Source organism: Cydia strobilella, chromosome 3 (assembly GCF_947568885.1).
Source record: "Cydia strobilella chromosome 3, ilCydStro3.1, whole genome shotgun sequence".
Taxonomy (NCBI): Eukaryota; Metazoa; Arthropoda; class Insecta; order Lepidoptera; family Tortricidae; genus Cydia; species Cydia strobilella.
The window spans coordinates 21,819,760-21,844,755 of record NC_086043.1 but is presented as its reverse complement, the minus strand read 5'-3'; the positions used below and the strand labels follow the sequence as shown (position 1 = coordinate 21,844,755).

General features: G+C 36.1%; 2 protein-coding genes across 2 annotated transcripts in view; one reads left to right on the top strand and one right to left on the bottom strand.

Moving 5' to 3' along the window:
- Positions 1-24,996, top strand: part of LOC134756102 (phospholipid scramblase 3-like) — a 455,878-nt gene that overhangs the window by 244,716 nt on the left and 186,166 nt on the right. The gene's annotated exons all lie outside the window — the stretch shown is intronic.
- On the bottom strand, positions 1,881-24,083 carry LOC134756105 (uncharacterized). The gene is made up of 2 exons (XM_063692919.1): positions 23,981-24,083; positions 1,881-4,690 (listed from the first exon to the last, which is right to left on the bottom strand). Exons 1-2 carry the CDS (start codon positions 24,026-24,028, stop codon positions 4,208-4,210), a joined length of 531 nt encoding a protein of 176 aa, XP_063548989.1. The 5' UTR covers positions 24,029-24,083; the 3' UTR covers positions 1,881-4,207.

Genomic DNA, 24,996 nt, shown 5'->3' with positions numbered 1-24,996 from the left:
TTTGACAATGGCAATTAAGTCCCCGGCAAGCTCGGCCGAATTTCACCTTCCCATACAAACGGAGTTTCGTTTTCATTTTAAAACTACGTGTTGGATTGTAATGAAACTTTGCACATACAATAACATGAGGTATATCTAGGTCTGTAATGAGTTTATAAAGCTTCAGTTTATAAAACAAACGAAATAGAGCAAAAATAAATTTTGTATGAAAAACTTAAATTCGCTGTATTTTACTAAGGTATCTGAAGCTACATAAACTAATTACAGACATAGATATACCTTATCCTATTGTAAGTACAAAGTTTCAGAGCAATCTAGCTAGTCGTTTTAAAATGAGAGCGTAACTACGTTTGTATGGAGAACAGAACTTGCCGGGGACCCTTAAAATAAGACATGTACTGGGACAGTTCGACAGGGGCGAGCACTCTGACGTCACCGTATACTTCAGGAATAAGAAGGTATATTTTTAGCCAAGATTCCGGCGAAGCCTCTCAAAAGTCACTGAAGTCGGTATAATCCGGCGGTGTAGCAGATTCCGGTTTCGGCACCACTTCATACTTTTACAATATTTGCTCTTTCAAGGATCATAGAGTCTACAGGGAACACCAAAGTTCTTTTTCCAATTATGGCGTAACTAGAGTCATGCCCGCAATTTGTGAACTGGTATTTACCGTTTATTAGGTTTACCCCATTTACAGTCTACGAGACGAGACCGTTACGATGTGGTGGCGATAAACAATCAATAAGTTCACAGCGGAGACATTGCCAACACGACTATGACAGCAGGAATAAAGCTGGATTTTTACCTACATTACGTAATTGATTTCGTGACAGTAGTTTTACCAACAGTTTCACGTAATTTAATATTTTCGTAATGCATGCATTTATTTCATGAAAGCAAATCAATTTCGTGCCCTGCACGATTTTTTGGTGAAATTAGTGTCATGCAACTAATTTCGTAGTGTAAATGCGACGTGAAAAACTAGTGTCGCGAAAGTGCCTGCGCTGTGCGGACGTGTAGCTTCGATGCTGATGGGGTCTTGGTCACTGCGATACTGTGAATTTCACGACACTAATTATTTCACGAAATTACTTTCGCATATATCGAAACTACTTTCGTGAAACTGATTTCAACATGCATGACACTGTTTTCGTAATTTAAATCCCACTTCAGAAATGTCGTTGTTGGTGCGCCAAGGCGCTCACAAATATCTGAACACGCCTCTATTGTCAAGGCGTTAGAGTGCGTGTTCAGATATTGTGAACACCATGGCCGCTCCGATATATCTGATGGCGGCTGTACATTTGTTTTATCGAGACGGGACTTACCTAATTACGTCTACTCATTTTCTTGGGAGAGGATTCGCCCAGCAGTAGACGATTCACCCAGTCTTTTATCTGAAGTAGCTTTCAATTATGGCTTTCATGAAAATTTCCCAAGGTAATATAATATCAATTCAGTAGAGCGCTGGTGGCCTAGCGGTAAGACCGTGCGGGTTCAAACCCCGGCTCGTACCAATAAGTTTTTCGGAACTTATGTACGAAATATCATTTGATATTTACCAGTCGCTTTTCGGTGAAGGAAAACATCGTGAGGAAACCGGACTAATCCCAACAAGGCCTAGTTTCCCCTCTGGGTTGGACGGTCAGATGGCAGTCGCTTTCGTAAAAACTAGTGCCTACGCCAATTCTTGGGATTAGTTGCCAAGCGGACCCCAGGCTCCCATGGAGCCGTGGCAAAAATGCCGGGACAACGCGAGGAAGATGATGAATATAATATCAATTCAGATGCTTGTTACCTTAGAAAATAAGAGATAGGTACTTACCTATAAAAAGGTCAATTAGCAAAACCCTCCAATAACCCAAATAAAATACGATGGTAATTATGACATCAATTTATTACAATCCCCTTCGTACATTGTTTTTAAATGGTGGAATTTATTCAATACAAGCTTATGTCGCGTTCCCAATCGCAAATGATTGGCAATTTTAGCCAATTAGGATACAAAATCAAGTAATAACATACATTTATTCAAATACATGCTATCTTTAGGGTTACAATCGAAATAATAAACCTTTTCATATTTTACATTTGATTAAAAATCATATCTAAATTGTGTCAAACTTCTAATAAAATATAACGTATATAATAACACTTCCACACTTTGTTCTGTCATGAAGAGTTTGGTCCAATTATGGCCAGAATATGTTTTTACAATTACAAATTGGGACGAAGGAGAAATTTAATGACCAAGTAATAAAATTGAATTGAGATCAACGATATAGAATATTATTCTATTATTATATAGAATATACGTAATATATAAAATTACTTACTTATTAACAATGACTGCACTGCTCAGTCGTGTATCAAAATCCTAATAATATTCAGATTTGGAATGTTTTAAACTTACGAATAAACTTTAAATACTCGGATAACATTGTATAAAATTATTTGTATTTGGTGAAAAAGCATTCCATGAATTAAATATTAAAATATCAAATTTCGTAAAACATATTTAATTATACCCCAGCAGAATGCTCTGGTATTGTCGGTTTTTTGTATAAAATAATGTAGAATTTTATGATCATTATTATTTATGATATGGTATTGAACGGCAAGCTGGTCGACGTCATTTATACTAACTAACATATAATTATATTTTATGATATCACACAAACTTTGGTAGACGCAATATACAATCAGCTAACAAATTAAAATTTTCTTTATTCATTATTTAGAGTTCCTAGCCTCCTCAGGCCAAGCCATACAAGATAATAGTCCAAAATTTCCCAGTGAACTTTTAACTATATATTTTTTAATTTCGTCAGAGGCTGATTATATACATTATTTTTTAATACAGTTGCTCAAAAAGTGCTACTTTTCGTGGCTGTTTAGCGTGCGGAAAGTTGGTTTTAGCGAACTAGTGCTTTTTACTTTTCCATTTTTTTTTAATTTATACTTGTTCCAATTCATGACTACTTATTAATGAGTGTTAGTTTATTTATTATATATTTATATATTTATTTATATATTTATAGTTTATATATTTATTAGTTTCCTTTAAACGTCGTAATCAACATAAAAACCTACTGTTAATGTAAGAATACGAAAAATATGCATATTTCATATTTTATTACTTACCTCTTCATCATTATAAGTATTATAACACGTTTATTTTTTAATGTTGAAAAACCGTTCTTAATAATTTGTCTGAATGGAACGGAACGCCTGTCAAAGAAGAGGCGTATTTTCTTACTGCAAGAATGTTTTAAGTTTCCAAAGGCAACATTCGATATTGTTTTTATAAATATACGATACACAAATAATCGTAAATAACGATATTTAGGTAATCATAGTACAATGTTTTAATATTTACAATTGTTTCTGTCTTATAGAACATGCATTTGAAAAAAAAAAACTTTCATTGAATTGGGTTCAATAATAATAACAAAATCTATTCTAGTCGAATAAAGCTAGAAAAATACCTCTTCATAATGTCAATGATGTCACAGAATTAATAATATAAAAAGTTTCGAATTCCATTCCTTAATACTTATTGCTTTTCTTATTTTTTCGCAGCTGTATTAAAAAACGTCGTTCGATACACGTGCGGATATGTCATGACATACTTAAGTAATGACATACTTTCCGCACTAGCATCGAAATGTACTATTGTTACGCAGACACATTAAACTATTATTACTAACGTATAGAACCGGCACACAGAACCAGTATTTTGCGCCATGAGTTGATGTTGTTTTGACATCAAACTATAGAAGCGGAGTGTGAGTCTCGCGACCTAAACGCGTAAGCGCCATGAATTTTACGGCGCTTACGACGTTTTGGTCTCGTGGTACAGGTTGCGATTGCGACAATTTCATTGTTTGGTATGGCTTCTCTATTGTTACTAATAATAACTTAATGTGCAGACATTAATTTATATCTACCTACACAAAACAGTCAAATACAACTAATTAATTTGTTTCTTTGATATAATGTTAGTTGACCGTGGCGTGTTTACTTTAAAGCCTTAGATTGTGTTCATATTTCATATGTTTATTTTAAAGTCCATTGCAGTACATTTCGTTGAAAATTACTTTTTTATTTATTTATCAAGAGCACACCACAGTTAAAACTATTTTAAAGCTAATCCAAAACAAAACACTATAATATCATACAAAATCTACCTTAGCTAAAACCAATTCATAAAGTGCTAACTAGCTCCAAGCTTTCGTTGATAAGATTCTGCGCTCTCTCCTCCGTTCCTTCCATTTCTCTGTCCTCCGCATCATAATCTAATAGTGTGTATTCTGTTCTGATACTGCTGCTATCCTCGCTGTCGTTAACGTTAAAATATGTGACTGTGGCATAGCAGACCGGTGCTCTAGCTGGGCTGCTTCTGGCGGATTCATAAGCTGAGTCTGAACGCGCGCAGTTGTATCCACATTCGTAGCTGCGTAAACTTTCGTTTCGTGAGCTGTCGTAACTATTGCAGCTGCTGTATCCATCGATGCTTTCGCTTGGGATGTGGAGGGGTGGCAAGGAGGCTCTGCAAGGGCAGTAGCGTTGGATGTCGATCTCGGAGCGAGCGTCGACAGTGCCAGAGTAAGATGGTGAGCGCACGAGGGGCGAGATGCGATTGCGGGCGCTCTTGCGGCTTTTGCTCCGTTTGAATAGCTTGAAAGCCTGTAACAAGGAAAAATTATTTTAATCTTTAATACTCATAATACAGTACAAATGTTTGCTTTAAGCTTTAACTTTGAGCTTTTTAATATTAAAAGTGGCTTAGTGGTTTTGGTACCGGGTTGGCATATTATTTGAAGCGATTTTGCATGTTTAGAGTTAGATAGAAGTGACTTTCTAGCCATTTCTAGCTAGCTATCCATAACCGCGTAGGAACTAGTAGAAGAAAAATGTTTTTTGTCGCGAAAATTTTTTGGTGGCGAAAACCCTCAATGTTGACCGAATTATCACCTGCCCGATAGAAAAAAAATAATCTTTCTTCTGTTTCTTCGTAATCAGAGCACGATACCGAATATGCTCATAAACGGATCCCCAATATTTTTGTTACACTAAGAACAAATTTGACAAGACACTTGTTCCAAATAGTGCATGGTTTTCAAGTAGTGTGCATTATAATGTTTTGCAGACAATTATAACTTAACAAGTAACTTTATGCAGAATAGAATACCTTTATGAGTAGGTATCTAAGAACGACTCGTGCGTAGTAAAACGACGAAACTTAATTAGAAGTTAGGTTGGAACTATCTTTTGTGGGCAGGTACTGAAACTAAGTTTGTTAGAGCTTCTCATGTTAACTACATCTATTAAATATGCCTTAAACTAAGGTAGACGTCTTTGAACATTTAGATACGAGAGTGTAGTTTAGGTTCTGATTCTGAAACTAACATTTAAAATTTGTTCAGAGAACTGGGTCGGTGTTCAGAGAACTTGGTCGGCGGCTGAGAGAGAGGGGGAGCGATCCCCGATCTGGGTCTTGGCTTGTCCAACAAGTCTCCATTGCCATACAGCGCGGCAACGCTGCGAGTGTGATGGGGACTTGTGGACCAGGCATGCCACAGAACGGGTCTTAGGTTAGTTAAATAGTTTTAAATTTGTGTTTGTAAAATAGTATTGTAATGTAATTATGATGACATTTAATGTAATGTTTTAATTGTAATATCTTTAATTGTACTTTATCGTTTAGTTTAGAAATGACATTTAAATAATTTGTGATTAATTAATTATTAAAATAAAAACAATTAATTTACTATCAACATGTTCAGCCAAAATATGGCATGCAAACTTAAAGCTAAAAAAATAACAATTTCAAAACTAAACATATAACAACTTAACAACATTTAAATGTAAATAAAAATGTAGCTGTACCTATTATTAAAACCCTGAATCGTATTACCATAATTTCGATAACGAAAATAACGGTGCGATTCGAGAAATGAATTGGAGATTCACTAGATATGAAATAGCATGGAGTAACTTATTATACTAGAGCGGTACTAAATATCATAGTAAATTTTGTAACCTCAGTAAATTCACTGCCATCTATCGACACACTTTAAAACTAAAAATGAAGATTTATAAAAATACGATAAAATGTATTTAAATATAGATAAATGTTTTTTTTTATTTGCATTAAAAAAAAAAAGATTTTGACCCATGTTCTTTCACTGATATGCGTAAAAATTGTTAAATAACAAACGAAACCGTCAACGCCATCTATACGACAGTAGGCCAAAGCTAGTACGCACGTTTTTTCCTTAGACTGTATCCATATATTACGGAGTTATATCTATCTTTGGAAATGGTAAAGATATGTGACATTTCACGGCAAAAGGTACCTTATGGCGGCAATAATTTGCGACGCTATGCGACGTTAGCGATATCCAACATTAATTGGAGCGGCGTTAATAATAGCGCAAGCTCCAACCGCTATAAAGTACCTTTACCCGTAGGACGTCACATATCTTTACTATTTCATATCTAGTGAATCTCTAATTCATTTCCCGAATCGCGCCGTAAGCATAACTCAATGCATTTAATTTTGTCTCATTATCTCATTTTCAAAGCTACTTCCGGAATGGTAGATTCTTTATTCTAAAGGCCAATATGACAATCATTTGTACGACAACGAAACGCTTTCTGTCTCTTTTCCATATAGTGTGATAGAGAGAGAGAGAGAGAGAAAAAGAGAACCATATTAGAAAGATAGCGTTTCGTTGTAGCGCAAACGAGTGTCATCTTGGCTAGGCCCCCTGATCCGATACTTTTAAAGTTATGTTGTTTTCTAACTTTCGTAAAGGGTTAACCAGGTTAACAAAGACAGTAACAAATCGTACAGCAACTAATAAAAGTAATAAACATCATTATCACACGGTATCCAAAAACTAGGCCCAATAATTGGGCTAACTGGCCAGATATTTACTGCTGAATTACGAGCGACAATTTACCTAGAACCGATTCTGACAATTATATCGATATCGTGAGTGATACGCTAGTATGTCATGAATCATGAATATACCTGTAATATGCTAACGTAAAGAGTTAACTTACTTACATTATGCTCTAAAACAGAAATGGCGCTGGGCAGGACATATAGCACGATACAAAGATAAACGATGGACATTAGAGACAACTAGATGGGAAGGACCAACAGGAAAGAGGAGAAGAGCGCGTCCTAGAAAAAGGTGGGTAGATGACATAAAAGCGATTGCAGGAGAGGAATGGAGAAAGAGTGCAATGGACAGAGAGGCCTGGTATAAGCTGGAGGAGGCCTATACCCAGAAGGGGTTCCGATCATTGGTAGTAGTTAAAAAAGAAAAAAAAGTTACAAACTAGAATTTAGATAAATGTACTTAATCAACATGCATGTAAAAATTTGTTGACTGGAAATAAATGGGCTTTATTATTATAAGGGTCAACTAGCTTTACAAAGACAGAAACAAATCGTACAACAACTAATAAAAGTAATAAACATCATTATGACACGGTATCCAAAAACTAGGCCCATTATTTGGGCTAACTGGCCAGATACTACTGAAATACGAGCAACAATTTACCTAGAATCGATACTGTGTCAATTATATCGGTATCTTGAGTAATACGCTAATGTTTCATGAATAAACATGATGTAATGTCCTGATATGAGCGAAATGATTGGAGTATTGTGTGTAGGAAAGTCACGTATCTAGTTCAGAGAATAATTACATTGCTAGTTGGAAATGCGGCAGCTTTACTAATACTTTATTACTTTAGATTATGCCCCTAATTGGTCTCAACTTCACAATTTGTCACGGTACCTTAGCATTTTTCTGGGTTAACAAGTAAGTAGGCAACATTGCCTGTCGCGTAGGCGAGTAAAAAGTGCTTTTATATTTGTTTTCATAAGTCAAAGGTAAAAGTATTAAATAAATACTTTTATTTTTGATGTTCCAGTCTCCTAAGATACGCTTTCATAAGATGTACGCATTTAACCTAGGCGTGTTTGTTTTATGTATATTTTTGTGTATGTATCACGAATTAATTCATATTTATTGTTATTTTAGATGTATAAGTATTACGTTTTATAAACGTTTTATATACAATATACTCATAATAATACTCATTCGACATAAGTGACTTACTTACGTAATTTCAGGAAAAAACCGTCAAAGTGCTAGTCGGACTCGCGCACAGGGTTCCGTACCATTCAAAATATTTATCAGTACGGTTTTTACTCACTATTATTTTTAGTCGCTTTTGGCGACATGATTCGGATTCTAAAAATAAAAAATAATAGTGAGTTTTGAAATATGTCTCACGATAGTTAAAATTCCGTACCATTACGCAAAAAACGACAAAAAAATCACGTTTGTTGTATGAGAGCCCCACTTAAATATTTATTTTATTGTTTTTAGTATTTGTTGTTAAAGCGGCAACAGATATACATCATCTGTGAAAATTTCAACTGTCTAGCTATCACGGTTCATGAGATAGAGCCTGTTGACAGACAGACAGACAGACGGACAATGGAGTCTTAACAATAGGGTCCCGTTGTTACCCTTTGGGTACGGAACCCTAAAAAATGTGACGTCACTATAATCACTAAGACATACGAAACTCATGGGAACTGCCAAAACTAATTTGCTCGCATATCGAAAGGAAAACAGTTTTTCTGTTATAATTAGTAGTTATGTTGCCGCGTTTATCTGTCTGTCTGTTCGCGATAAACTCAAACTGCTAAACGGATTTTCATGCGGTTTTCACCTATCAATAGAGTGATTCTTGAGGAAGGTTTAGGTGTATAATTTGTTGAGGTTTACCCGTGCGAAGCCGGGGCGGGTCGCTAGTAAATTCATATTTTATGTGTATGGTTGATGATTAGATTAGATTAGATTAATTTATTTCTTATTGGGAATTACATAGTATTTAACAATGTCACAATGTATCTAAATAACATGAACTCACAAAAAGATCGTCTAATTGTAAAAAATAATAATTCAGTAAAATAATTAAAAAATAAATAAAAACAAACAAATCATAACAAAATAAAAAAATTAAAAGTCAAATACAGTGAGATAAAATGTCAGAAAGTAATGATAGTTATACTAAACACAATGTCAAAAATTATCTCTTTGTTTCTGATGTTTAGATATTTGGATGTTTGATCCTCAATCACGCGGTCACCGTAGCCCATAGACGCCTGCAACTCCAGGAGTGTTACATGCGTGTTGCCGACCCTTTAAAAACCTGTACCCTCCTCTTTTAGAACCTCCTATAGTAGCCCCTCGAGATTTAGATCGCAAGGTAGATTATAGAAATAGACATTAATACTTTTTTCTCGGGATTCATTCCATAAAGGGAGGAAATGACGTTTAAAATATTGGAGTTGGAGATGCGTTTCGTAAGAGTACGCGGAAGAGGTCGCGGGCGAAAGCTAATTTGTAACATAATGGGTATATTGTGATCTGCAATTTCCTCATTTTATGAATCGCGACTTACCAGCCACCAGCGCATTTTTCAGTCGCGATTCATAAAATTTCCTCATTTTATGAATTGCGACTGAAAAAAGCGGTCTAGGGTTCAATCAAACCCCGGCTCGTACCAATGAGTTTTTCGGAACTTATGTACGAAATATCATTTAATATTTACCAGTCGTTTTTCGGTGAAGGAAAACATCGTGAGGAAACCGGACTAATCCTAAGAAGGCCTAGGTCCCCCTCTGGGTTGGAAGGTCTGATGGCAGTCGCTTTCGTGAAAACTAGTGCCTACATCAATTCTTGGGATTCGTTGTCAAGCGGACCCCAGGCTCCCATGAGTCGTGGCAAAATGCCGGGATAACGCGAGGAAGATGATGAATCGCGACTGACTCAATCATGTTTTTTTTTTCGTATGGCTTTTTGTCTTACTCTACTTCAGAGATTTACAGTTTTTAAGTACTGTACCGCTTCTTTTAACCGCAAACGTTTGACTTATGAACGATAACCGCTCATTCATAAGTTATAAATGTTGTAATGTGAAATTCTACACCAACTACATACATAATAGTCTTTGAGATGTTGATATTGCGAACTCCCCTTTTGGAAAATTTCTAAAACCCGAATCCTCAAATTCGGCTTGATCACTCCTCCTTTCGGGAACATTAGATACATATGTTTTGTTATTCTTCGTATGACCCAAAAGGGCATAAGGAAAAGGAATGTAACTTACGAAGCGTGACGTATACTTTACGTGCAGAATAACGTGCATTCCGCACGGGTAGGCACGATAGGGACGACACCTGTCGTCGCTCTCATTTTAAAATGACTTGTTGAAAGAAATAATGTCTAGAAATTTTAATAAAAAAATAGTGCAAGTAAACATTTTACTATATTGTTCTTTTCTTTTGTATCTTTTTACTGTAGTGTGCCCATCATATTCTATCTATCTACATACGAAACTTCTACACGCTCTGCTTTGTTTGTATCTATAACAATTTTTAGGATAAAAAAATAATACTAGACAGATATATCTTATGTTCGTGCCAAGTTTCATATCAGCTTACAAACTTAGTTAAATTTGTAATTGGGCTATTTTAAATTCATAAAGAGAGAGAAGGGTCTTTTTACCGGAATCTTTGACCTAGAAATTGCCTTAATCCGCGTCAAGATTTGAAGGGAGTTATAAGGTGGCTTAAACCGCTCCTTTTACACCCTAATATACATGTATTTGAGTCAAGGCTTACAGCTCTTATCTTCTTGGATTTCACGGCCCTTTATATCCCGGTCTTTTGATAGTTTTGCGTGGGGATATAGATCCAATACGTAGCAGCTCTCATCTTTATTATTAGGTTAGGCAGATCATACAGTAACTTATACTAGAGCGGTACTGTCATAGTAAATTTTGTAACCACAGTAAATTCACTGCCATCTATCAACACACTTTAAAACTGAAAATAAAGATTTATAAAAATACGATAAAATGTATTTAAATATGGATAAATGTTTTTTTTTTGTTTGCATTAATTATTTTTATGATTTTGACCCATGTTCTATCACTGATATGCATAAAAATAACAAACGAGAGCGTCAACGCCATCTATACGACAGTAGGTCAAAGCTAGTAGCGCCCTCTGATCAAGAGTCAAATTTTCTTGATTTTCGAGGTACGTTTTTTCCTTAGACTGTATCCATCTATTACGGAGTTATATCTATCTTTGGGCAGATTTAGGTCTAGTATACGGTTACTCATAACTCTCATAAGGATTCTTTTTTCCTATCTTATAATGTAATATTAAATTGCAAATGTACATTTAAAACCGAAGTAATCATTTTTTTTTCTTTTATTGGCCCAATTTTTATCTTACAAAGATATAAAAAAGTATTAACAAGTATTACTTCCACTTTATGACTTTGTTCTACCAAGTTTAAGTATTTATACTGCATATTCCGATAACTGGTAGGTATACATACCATATTCTCGACAAAGTTACATGTATCTTTTTTTACGACTGTAGGTATAATTTTGCCGTAAGTTTTTTTTTATTTCTTACTACTTACAGGAACGAAAAAAAATTAGATAACTAATTAAATTTACAAATGCAAGCTAACTTAAAACCTAATATATTTGTAAGTGAAAACTTACGTGAATCGAACTTCATTATAATTATCGCATTAAAACAAAAAAACTGTCAAGTACTTACTTAATTTAGGAACCTGCTGTCAAATTCGGACAACGTAGGACAATCAAAAGGCATTGACTTGCTATCTAGGCTATATCAGAGCTATATCGAATGACCTCTGCTATCCTGGCCCTAATCGCGTAAAGGGTCAGTGGTCCTGAAGGGTCAACGTTTCACATTATCCATCCGCGGCTGTCAATAGGAAATGTTATTTATATAATATAAATAATGGCAGTCCGCGTGAGTTGATTTTGTTAGAAAAATTTTCGAAAGCAAAGAATGTGAAGAAGTTAAATTTGCTTTAACTAGTAGCGAAAAAATGATTTTGCGTCTTTTTCAGCAAAACTAAAGTATGAAGTTTCGATTTCAAAAGTTTCGAAATATAAAATCAAGTATTGTTAATGAGCTACCTGCAGGAACAAATGACATTCAAAGTTTAGAAATTTCACCTTCCCATACAAACGGAGTTTCGTTCTCATTTTAAAACTACGGGTTGAAATGTAATGAAACTTTGCACATACAATGGCATGAGGTATATCTAGGTCTGTAATTCGGTGTATTTTTTTAACTATGGTATCTGAAGCTACATAAACTAATTACAGACATAGATATACCTTATCCTAAATATTTATCAGTACGGTTTTTACTCACTATAATTTTTAGTCGCTTTTGGCGACATGTTTCGGATTCTTTGGGAATCCATCCTCAGGCACGAGTGTCCGCGGCGGTTGTACGTCGCCAAAAGCGACTAAAAGTAATAGTGAGTAAAAACCGTACTGATAAATATTTTGAAATATGTCTCACGATAGTTTAAGTGCGATTATACGTTATCCTATTGTAAGTAAGTACAAAGTTTCAGTAGGCCGAGCACATGATTGGCGCGACAGTATCTCGCCGCGAGATAGACTACCCGTCTTTTACTAACTGTATAAATTAAAGAGGGACGGGTAATCTATGTCGCGGCGAGATACTCTCTCGCCAATCATGTGCTAGCCCGGCTGAGCAATCTAGCTACTCGTTTTAAAATAAGAGCGTAACTACGTTTGTATGGAGAACCGAGCTTGCCGGGGACCCTTAACATATTATTTTTATACTCTCAGTTCAGTGCACCTTGCTCGCACGAATATAATACAATACAATAAAAAATACTCTTTATTGCACAGTACTACAGAAGAAAAGAATATTTAAATAACAAGTAGAGGTAAACAATAGACGGTATTATTGCTAAAAAGCGGTTTCTTCCAGACAATCTTTAGGTACGTACGGGATAAATTAGGTACGAGCGAAAAACATTATGATATGAAAATTCACCACTACACTATACCTAAAGCTATATTTTTGCCGCGTTTTTGAGGTTGATCCCATAGTAAAAATTGGTCAGTAAGTATGACCTAAATAAGGTTTGTAACCTCTGAGCGTATGATCAGAGACAAAATCACCCTATATGGTCGTATTTGTCTAGACATGACCACTTGGTGTTAAAAGTCATCCATAATACGCCTTCAGTAGAACACTAGGCTTGTAAAAACGAATTACGAATATTTGCGCAAACAAGGTGAACTAAACACGATTATAGGTACCTTGATACAATAAAATTAATACCTAAAAGTGAAAGTAAAAAACACGATATTGCTTTGAGACTGATATTTTATGAAGCAATTTCAGGATATTTGCCGTAATTTGGATTTCTATTGGCAATCAAAGTCTGCTTGCGGCGGGTCTATTATCAGGGTCTAAGGAAAACTTTTCGACAGCAAATGTTAAACCTAACAAGGTGAACAAGGTGAACTAAACACGATTATAGGTATATTATACCTATACAATAAAATTACGCAGCAACCAGTAAAGGATGACTCACGTTAGACCGGGCCGTGTCCGGGCCGGAGCTTCCGGCGCTTCGTTTTCTATGGAAAGCATCACGTGATCACCTGTCATGTCATAGAAAAGTAAGCGCCGGAAGCTCCGGCCCGGACACGGCCCGGTCTAACGTGAGTCATCCTTAAAACTGTGAAGCTATCAAAAATAAACGTTATTACCTAAAAATGAAAGTAAAAAACACGATATTGCTTTGAGACTGATATTTTATGAAGCAATTTCAAGATATTTGCGGTAATTTTGATTTCTTTTGGCAATTAAAGCCTGCGGCGGTCTTCTATAATTAGGGTCTAAGGAAAACTTTCCGACAGGTACTAGGTACTCAAGAGAAAACTTAATTATGAGACTGTGGAAGACATACTATGTGTATTTTTTGATACGAACACATATTCTAAGGGTACCCAAATGAATCAACTTTAATATATTTTACTAAAACATCCTTTATTTAACCTGAAATTGAAAGTAAAAAACACGATATTGCTTTGAGACTGATATTTTATGAAGCAATTTTAGGATATTTGCTTTAATTTTGATTTCTTTTGGCAATCAAAGTCTGCCTGCGGCGGGTCTATAATTAGGGTCTCATCTAATCTAATCTAATCTATTCTAAGGGTACCTATTTAGTTAGTATAGGCCCAAATGAATCAACTTTTAACAACCTTTATTTTTATTTATTATATTTACCTTTATTTTTACAAGCTTTCATTTAACCTGCAATGTACATTGTATGCATGTTCGGATTGGTCGGGTAAAATGTTGCAAGCGAAATAAGACCCACGACACACTTCCCATTATCATCGTTGAGCTGAAACTCCACAAAAAGGTATGTAAGTTGGGTGAGCTGGTCTGATGATGGACATAGGAAATGGCCATAGGATTAGGAACTCTGTAATAAAACACCGCAATCTAATTGTGTTTGGGTTTGTTAGAATTGTCTGAAAGAGTATTAGTGGCCTGTTAAAAGATAAGTGGGATCAGCGATAAAAACTTGTAACAAAAACTTAATTGTTGTCTTAAAAACTTATTCCTTAAAAAATAATTATTCAAAACTTCGCACTTATTGACACGACGTCACAACTGCCACAGGTGATAACTATGTACGCAATATATTGCTGCTCGATAATATTGAAAATAATAATTGCACTTTCTTACGCTGCGTCTTACGTAAGCTAACAACTCGCGAACGCGAAGCGAAGCGGCGCGGCGGGCCCACGGCGTTCGCGTTCGCAACGAGATCGCCCACGTAGTGTCCTACGGTAGGACACTTCTTAAGGTATCAAAGGATTGATTCACCCCGCGCCGCATCGCTTCGCGTTCGCGTGTTCGCCTACGTAGTACGCTGCGTTAGGTAAGGCTAAATTAATAGTTTCTTATAAAAATAGTTTCATGGCACTGAACCCTACGTCTCGACGACGTATGAAAAATACATACTGTATAAAAGGAGGAACGTGTTTGGCAAACAGGTTATTTGTGCCTACCTAATTACCTACATTCCTATTTGTTGAAGCCCTATTTTCGAAGCAACCTATTTCAGAGAGTTAGCTTTCTGTCGGAATATTTTCATGGACATTATTACAATATTTAGAATAAATTATTGATATTATTTTTAGATAGCATAGCTGAACCTTTGGCTCCACCCGGCTGGAATATGATCTAGTTAATTATTCCCTAGGTGGTCTAATATGTTTATGACATAGGCAAACGAGCAGACGACTCGTCTGATGGTAAGCGATTAGCGATTGCGTTGCTAGCCCTTAAGATGGGACAAAGCTCTTTTCTTGAAGGTTTGAAGGTCGTGTGACACGACCCAAGTGTTTTGTCCCATCTTAAGGGCTAGCAACGCAATTACAACGTCTGGGTGGTGCGAGTCAGGGCTCGGAACCGGTTTCTTTGAAAAACCCGAAATAGCCCAATATTTATAATTGTTTCTATGTATTAAATATATTAATTACGGGTCACTCACGTCAACGAGCGAGCGTTTTCGAGTTAAAATACGTGTGACCCGTTATTAATATATTTAATATGTCTGTGTTTCACGGAAGTTTTGTTATTAAAAAAAAATTATGCTCTTTACGTAGGACTGAATCATGTATTTAGGTAACAACTTCGTATTATTAGATTGTCCCATTAAAAATTAAATAATAAACAAAAGAACGAAAAGGAACGTAATTATACCGGTATTTTTTGTATGAAGAAAAAACCGGTTCCGAGCATGGATCGTGTCGGTAAGGAAATACCGCAAGCGACAGTTCATGCCAGTTTGGCTGCGCGAGTTTTCTATCAACAACGGTTATCTTGGCTAACACCCCTGTTCTAGATTAGCTTTCATCCCTAGCCAGCCTGTCTAAACACTTGCACTATCAGAGCAATAACTCCTATTATCAGTAATGTAGGTTTATGTTAACTGTTATTGTTGTCCGCTTGCACTCTAGATTGTACTCCAGCAGTAAATGTCGTGTTGATTAATGAATCTTTGTTTCATTTAATAACGTTATCTGTATTATAATAATTAGGGATGTAACGACTAGTCAGGAAAGCCGACGTAAACGGGATGACACAAGGAGCAAAACTTTTGTTTTTCAGTTGCACCCGAACTTAGACAAAGCTACTGCAGTGGCCATACTATGTAACCTTTATCGGGAAGTAACGATTATGAACTTGGCCGACTAGTCAGCCGACTAATCGGCCATCCGAGCGCCGATTAGTCGGCTAGTCGGCCAAAACATTAGTCGGTACATCACTAATAATAATCCATACCTACAAAAGTGCGACACTGACTAAGAAATCACGATTTAGATCTTTAAAGTCGTCGTCAATAGAACTTGCAAACAATAGAAACAAATATGAGAGATTTTGTTAGCGTTTGACACATAACCTAACATTTTTACGAAGGTTATTTAGCTAAAATATTAATAATTAACATTTAATTTAACTAAAAATTTATATAAATAAAATATTTTTCCCTTCACTAGCTCGGAAAGCCGTCTTTTATCCTTTAAAACAAGCGGGGAAAAACGCATTTTATCCACTAGTGGGGAAAGTAAATTGACCTTGGATGGGGCGTGTTTAAGAAGTTTGACAGATAACAAAACGTAAAACGCTCATAATAATGGTTCGTTCGATATTAATTATCATTAAATAAATAGTTTGAGAATCTAATAAAAAATACCAGATTTAGTTTTAATTGATGTTTTGAAGTCATAAACCTTAAAATTCCATAATAAACGTTTGTTTTTTAATAATTATGTTAAATATAATTCTGAACGCACAAGTTAAGTCGATGCAATTTCAAAACGCATCATTGACATTTCATACGTCAGAAATGTCAACATTGTCAACAAAATTTTTACTTAAAAACTTCTCACGTAAAAGTACAGAATTTCCAGAGTTTTTTGTTATAATATCGTACAAAAATCAGTGATTCCAGTTGATGAAGATGATCTAACGCCTGTGGATGTTGCACTTTCCTCGCTATAGTGAGGGGAAAAGTTTTGTGTTACACACGGGTGCAAATGTATTTTACTTCTCGTGTGTTAAAACACTCGCTACGCTCAGGATTCTATTTTAGAACCACTCGCTTCGCTCGTGGTTCAACTATAGAATCCTTTCGCTTGCTTGTGTTTCAATTCCACACTCGCGGGTAAAATACAACTTTGCACCCTTGTATAACAAATAACTATAAGTATATAGACTGTTGATAAGGTCATGGTTGTCCTTTTAAAGAGCGAGATTACGAAGTAATGAAGGTGAAACGGTTTGTTTACTTGCAAGTTCTATTGACGACGACTTTAAGGGGCCCACTGACAAACAGTCCGCCGGACGATATCAACCTGTCAGTTGTTCGGAACTGTCAAATTTTTGTTCTAACTGACAGGCCGATATCGTCCGGCGGACTGATAGTCAGTGGGCCCCTTAGGTACGCATTTTCGTTGTCAGTCCAAAATGAATAAATAATAACTAAGACAACACGCTTATCTTATCAAATATGCAAACATACGCACCTAAAAGCAATATTAGTAAACCTTCTAAATTTTTGTATGGCGTAAACGACGTTAAACCTTTTATGTTTTCATACAAATAGCTGTTTAATTTTTTAGGGTTCCGTACCTAAAGGGTAAAAACGAGACGTCTGCCTGTCACCAGGCTGTATCTCATAAACCGTGATAGCTAGACAATTGAAATTTTCACAGATGATGTATTTCTCTTGCCGCTATAACAACAAATACTAAAAAAATCGAGTGCGAGTCGGACTCGCGCACCGAGGGTTCCGTACTTTTTAGAATTTGTTGTTATAGCGGCAACAGAAATACATCACGTGTGAAAATTTCAACTGTCTAGCTATCACGGTTCATGAGATACAGCCTGATGACAGACGGACAGCGGGGTCTTAGTAATAGGGTCCCGTTTTTACCCTTTCGGTACGGAACCCTAAAAACAGAATAAAATAAATATTCCCAAACGAAATCGCATTTTCAATTACATCTCCAGTCTCTCCACTTCCACTTCACAGTATAACCTAATAAAAAAAAATTGGAATTAAATACATATCATGAGACAATTCCCTTGTAGTTTTACATGTATGTAAAATGTATGATTAATCCATACAATATTAATTGGAGCGGCGTTTATAATAGCGTTAGCTCCAACCGCCATAAGGTACCTTTAAGGATGACTCACGTTAGACCGGGCCGTGACCGGGACGGAGCTTCCGGCGCTTCGTTTTCTATGGAAAGCATCACGTGATCACCTGTCATGTCATAGAAAAGTAAGCGCCGGAAGCTCCGGCCCGGTCACGGCCCGGACTAACGTGAGTCATCCTTTAACCGTGGGACATCACATATCTTTACTATTTCATATCTAGTGAATCTCTAATTCATTTCGCGAGTCGCGCCGACAGGCTTTAACTATCGTTCGCTCGCTTTAAAAGTTGCATTCAGATTATTTTGCACCAGATCCGCTTAACCAGTTTTGTAAATAATATTGTCTTCGGTTACCGCGATAGTTACTCATGAAATAAAACTATGAAAACGGATTATATCGCGTATATTGAATTTATAATACATCCCGACGTTTCGAACTCTTTACAGCGTTCGTGGTCAACGGGTGACTGACCACGAACGCTGTAAAGAGTTCGAAACGTCGGGATGTATTATAAATTCAATATACGCGATATAATCCGTTTTCATAGTTTTATTTCATCAGTTTTGTAAACATAAAAATTATCACCAAATGACATAACATTAAGCATAATATTTACACAATTAAACAAACATGTCCATATACTGCAGAATGTTTTAAAATATAATCGTAATGAATGGTGCAGACGAGACGTCGGCGTAATAAATAATTGTTTACTGCCGTGTTAAGATAAAATGACGTATCTCCAAATATCAATAAAATTTTGTGAGATTTGGCGTTTTAAGATTGTAAATTGTATGGAGATGCCACCTGTCGGCGTAAAGGACGACTCACGTTAGACCGGGCCGCGTCCGGGCCGGAGCTTCCGGCGCTTCGTTTTCTATGGAAGGCATCACGTGATCACCTGTCATGTCATAGAAAAGTAAGCGCCGGAAGCTCCGGCCCGGATACGGCCCGGTCTAACGTGAGTCATCCTTAACCCGCCTGTTTGAAAAATACTAAGTATCCTGACGACCGGATTTCAAAATTTGTCAGCTTGATTTTAACTGTCCAATTGACAATAGTAGATTGTTAACCAAGGGATGAATCATGAAAACACTCTACTTTTCATTTTGAATACGAGGAAAGTATAATGCATGTGTTTTTTTAAAAACATGACTAAGTATACAATTTTATAGTATTTCTTGAGGGTACTTTCAATTAACAATTTAGACAAAAGTATCGTTATTTATGGAATGGAGAGTCAAATAACAGAATGAAAATTGTATAACAAATCCATTTAAACTCAAATTTCAATTGCTTATCGTAAAAAATTTAAAAAATCTTACTTCGAACATAAAATGCTCTAGTGCAGACGTATCATTTTCTGCACACCTTTTAGAACAACAATGACCCTCTTTCAGAGCATGAGAAATGAAAAGAACCAAAAGTTAATTGGGGCCTCTGTACAGTCGCCATCAGATATATCGGAGCGTCCGAGGTGCTCAAAAATATCAGGCCCCGTAGACAACGTGCCAATCGCTAACGATACGTAGCGAACGAAACGCAACTGTCACTGTCACACTAATATGGAAGAGTGATAGAGAGACACAAAGCGATTCGATGGTGAAGCGATAGCGATTGTCGCCTTGGCTAGGCCGGCGGCCGGCTGAACACTTACTCTAGCGCCTTGACAATAGAGGTGTGTTCAGATATTTATGAGCACCTTGGCCGCTCCGATATATCTGATGGCGACTGTACTACGTGTAGGCCGCCGGTCGTCAGGAGAATAGTGCGAGTAACGTAACTGACACAGACATTTTTTTGGTTTTTTCTAGCATCAAGCAGACTGTTGATTTCAAAAGTGTCACAAAGTTGCCAATTTTTGTGTTGTGTCGCTCTCAATTGCATTTTTGTTTGGACCATAACAAAACTGACTAATCTAGATATAGATTCAAAAACTAAAAGTATTTCTTTTTATATTCACATAGTTCTGAGTAGGTGCTTTTTACTTTAAAAGCTCCCGTGAGATTTAGACATATTAAAATATATGTTTCGTTTTCAATCAAAGGTCGCTTGCCACAAGGACTCTCTGACAGGTTATTCGTATAAAGATATAATCCAATGTCGTATGGTAAGCGACAATTTTTTTTTTATACTACGTCGGTGGCAAACAAGCATACGGCCCGCCTGATGTTAAGCAGTCTCCGTAGCCTATGTACGCCTGCAACTCCAGAGGAGTTACATGCGCGTTGCCGACCCTAACACTCCTCTCCCTCGAGCTCTGGTAACCTTACTCACCGGCAGGAACACAACACTATTAGTAGGGTCTAGTGTTATTTGGCTGCGGTTTTCTGTAAGGTGGAGGTACCTCCCCAGTCCTGTGCCCTACCACACAAAGCGAGATGTCATTCACAGTGCCCATATCTCTCTTTTGGACGTAGTTTAAGGACATACCCGGGTCCAATGTGGTACCCTTTGCTTGAAAACGTCACATATTTCGACGGATAGCTCGTCACGGTCACCGAGGACGGACCGGCCCTTTGCTGTAAGTGCTCTTGATGAGGACCCTCATAACGTATCGATTATTATCGAGCGAAAATTGACCTAAATTATGTGTCCTTTATTTATAAATATATTTTAATATTTACCTACATTTTCGTAATATTTTACATGATTATCCAGGGGAAAGAAACAGTAGTGAGTCGTAGAAAAGACACTGCAGGGCTAAGCTAACAGCGTCAATATTTTGTCAAATAAAACATGTATATAATAAGCTCTAGTACACTTACCTACGTGTTTTTCGTGTAAAAAATAATAAAAACCCAAAAGCATATAAAGGATAAAAGGATGACTCACGTTAGACCGGGCCGTGACCGGGCCGGAGCTTCCGGCGCTTCGTTTTCTATGGAAAGCATCACGTGATCACCTGTCATGTCATAGAAAAGTAAGCGCCGGAAGCTCCGGCCCGGACACGGCCCGGTCTAACGTTAGTCATCCTTTACACTACTAGATATTAAGATGTAAGTACTTACACGAGCAGTGGTATCAGTTCACGACTGATCCGAGCAGTAATTAATGTAATTATAGGTACATTCTGTACCTCCCTACGCAGGAAAAAGACCAGTCATTCTTGACCTTTGGCTGTCAAACTTTTTAAGTTCAAAAATATTTCGTACGTAGTACTATTATCTAATTTACATGTACTGCAGATTATGTGCACCTTGCACTTAACGTCTATTTTCCTTTTAAAATTATTTAATACGTATGCATAACAAACGTCCCTCCGTTTCTGGGGTTTACGTTTATCTTACACATACAATGAAATCTTATCTCGTATGCAAATAATGTCAGTGTAGTATACAATAGGATAGTTTAACATTAAAATACTTCCGAGATAAAATTCTACGGTAACACTTGACATTATAGTTTGACCCGGCAGACGGTGAGCCGTTTCCACCGTTCCTTACACCAAAGATAGATATAACTCCGTAATAGATAGATACAGTCTAAGGAAAAAACGTGCCTCGAAAATCAAGAAAATTTGATTCTCGTTCAGAGGGCGCTACTAGTTTTGGCCTACAGTCGTATAGATGGCGTTGACGGTTTCGTTTGTTATTTAACAATTTTAACGCATATCAGTGAAAGAACATGGGTCAAAATCATAAAAATAATTAATGCAAATAAATAAAATCATTTATCTATATTTAAATACATTCTATCGTATTTTTATATATCTTCATTTTTAGTTTTAAAGTGTGTCGACAGATGGCAGTGAATTTACTGGGGTTACAAAATTTACTATGACAGTACCGCTCTAGTATAAGTTACTCTATGCTTACACCCATTGACAAATTATATTACTTATTATTGAAATCATTGCTTACACCACTTACACACTGTTTCGCTACAGCGCAAAGCTTAGCGGGTCAACTGTCACACCTGCCAACCTATGGGCCCTTGTAATGTACAGACAGAACCATGGCCAAACATGCCCATTAATCAACTTGTTATTGTTATGAAATAAAATAAAACTATGAAAACGGATTATATCGCGTATATTGAATTTATAATACATCCCGACGTTTCGAACCCTTTACAGCGTTCGTGGTCAACGGGTGACTGAGGAAAAATTACAAAGTGCAAAAAATACCCACATACTAAAATAATGAACAATCATAGACTATAAACTTTAAGGCTGGTTGTACATGCAAAATCGGTTCATAAGGCTAGTTATACACTACAATTATTTTCAAGTAAAGATATATATATAAATAATATATATATATATATATATATATATATATATATGTATTATAAATTCAATATACGCGATATAATCCGTTTTCATAGTTTTATTTCATGAGTAACTATCGCGGTAACCGAAGACAATATTTGTTATTGTTACTCTATCAGCCCCTCATAACACAAGAAAGAGATACCTACGTCAAACGAAAAAGTTCGCGATAAAACTATTTTCGTTTGTTTAAGAACTTATATTGAAATAAAATTGCTAGCCGCTTTTTCGTTTCCGAATATGCCCTCATATATCTGTCTAACCAAAGAAATAATTACGTAATAGTTTGTTAAATTAAAATCCGATACACAAACCTAACAATACTTTCGTGGAGAACAAAAAATATTTATATTCATTAATGAATACAAACGGTAATTAGGTAATTAACACCAACAAATGCAGTACTCGTTAACACTCTAATAGTATAGTGCAATAAGTTTTCTACCAACTCTCATTCAGAAATTGTCATGGTGTACCAATATTTATAATAACGGCTAAAATCCATTGTAATGGAATTTCAATAACTTCAAGAAATTAGTTTAATAGCAATTCTTTAGAAGTCAAGTTTAAAAGAAAAGGCTTTTACGCCATGAAAAAAAAGAAGAATCTCCACTTGATACTTAGAACGGCGAGGTACCATTTCTACATGTTTGATTTAGTTGGTACCCGTATTTATTTTATTACCAGAGTAGCTTATGTCAAAACTGTGTTAGAGTCTGTGCAGAAAGAGAAGAGTCGTGAAATGTGCTCCCTTACATTCCACAACTCTTCTCTTTTCGCACAGACACGTTTTGGTATCTTTGCAATTATAATGTGCCCTCAAATAATGGATCATAGAAATCTGAATAAAGAAATTATATTATTAATAACACATTGACGGTAATGACGGTCATAGCCTTTCTGATTTGTCTCAATACGAGTAGTTCTCACTCATTCATTGACTACATTACATATCCCCTGACATGTAATAAAATGAATCTAAAAATTGATTTGTTGGCGATAAAATTTAACTAACAATCAAAATACTTATTTACCTATATGTAAGCTTCTCTTATTTTCACACTACTTTTTTGACTGAACGTTTGTTTATTTTTTCACTTACATTTGAACAATAAATTTAAAACCCGCCAAGTACGAGTCGGACTCGTCCACCGAGGGTTCCGTACTTTTTAGTATTTGTTGTTATAGCGGCAATAGAAATACATCATCTGTGAAAATTTCAACTGTCTAGCTATCACGGTTCATGAGATACAGCCTCGTGACAGACCGACCCTTTGGGTACGGAACCCTAAAAATGACATTATATTTGCCAAAAATTGTGCTATGTATATAGAAGGGATCACACTTTTTTATAGAGTATCTGCCTGAAATCATATACAGTAAATATCACTTACGGTTTTAAAGACAGAAAGAAATAGAATTCTACATCTACAAGTTCTGTTAAAAAGTAATATTTTAAAAATAAGACATAAATAAGCCTATAAGTACTACTTATAAACTAAAGAATACACTAAAAAGATTTAAATCTCACCTTCAACCACCTCCTTCGTGTCTCCGTCAGAAAGTCGGTCAACACCATCTTCACTACACAACAAAGTTTCGATCGTCGCGAGAACCGGCGTGCGTGCGGCGCGGCGGCGTCGGCGGGAATGACTGCTCACCCCCGCGTGGCCTAAACGCAAAGGACGTATGTCCATTCACTTGTTTTATTACTTGTTGATAAGTTGTGCTGGGGAAAAAAGGCGTATCTCCATATACTCGTAAGCGCAAAAATTGTCCTTGGTCTAACGAGATTATAAGTACTTTAATATTCGTAGGCAAGCTAAAATTATTCATTTGTAATTACCTACTTGTTGATTAGTTGTGCCCGGAGAAAAAGGGCGTATCTACATGTATAGGTTATTGATATTTGTAGGCAAGATACGAGTAAAACGCTGTAACTCCATTAAACTTTGTAGATAAGTTACGCTAAAGAAATATGACGTATCTCCATATACTTTATATTCATAGTCAAAATTTGTGCTTAGCGATAACGGCGAATGTCAATTTGCTTGAAATTGCTTGCTGATTGTTATCGTAGCTAACAGGGAAAATGGCGTATATTCCAAAATATTTGTTGTTTGATGTTGTTGTAATTACTTATAAGAGGACGTGTGTCAATTAACTGAAAGTTTTAAGATTGTTCTTATTTAGAATAAGCTAGAAAAACTTACATAGAGACTGTTCGGAAAGAGGAGTCGTGGAATGTATGGGGCCCAATACATTCCACGACTTCTCTTTCCGAACAGGCTATACCTACTTTTGTTTAGTTTTGTTATTGGCTTGTCCACTGTTTCTAAAATAGACATTGTTCGTTAGAAAAAAAACAATATCTTATATTGTAGGTATAGGTACTGATTTGGTACCCCATTTGGAATTCACTCTGTACATAATAATTATCTACTTTCTTACTTGAAAAATCTAAAATGTTGGTGGTTTGACTAGAAATGTTATTTTCTAGATTAAAATAAAAGGTAGTCCAGGAGCCCGGTTCAAATTTAACAATTT

Coding starts and splice junctions, on each gene's coding strand:
- LOC134756105 (XM_063692919.1), bottom strand. CDS start 24,028: ATGGTGTTGACCGACTTTCTGACGGAGACACGAAGGAGGTGGTTGAAG. Junction 4,691..23,980: donor CACGAAGGAGGTGGTTGAAG/GTGAGATTTAAA, acceptor TCCTTGTTACAG/GCTTTCAAGCTATTCAAACG.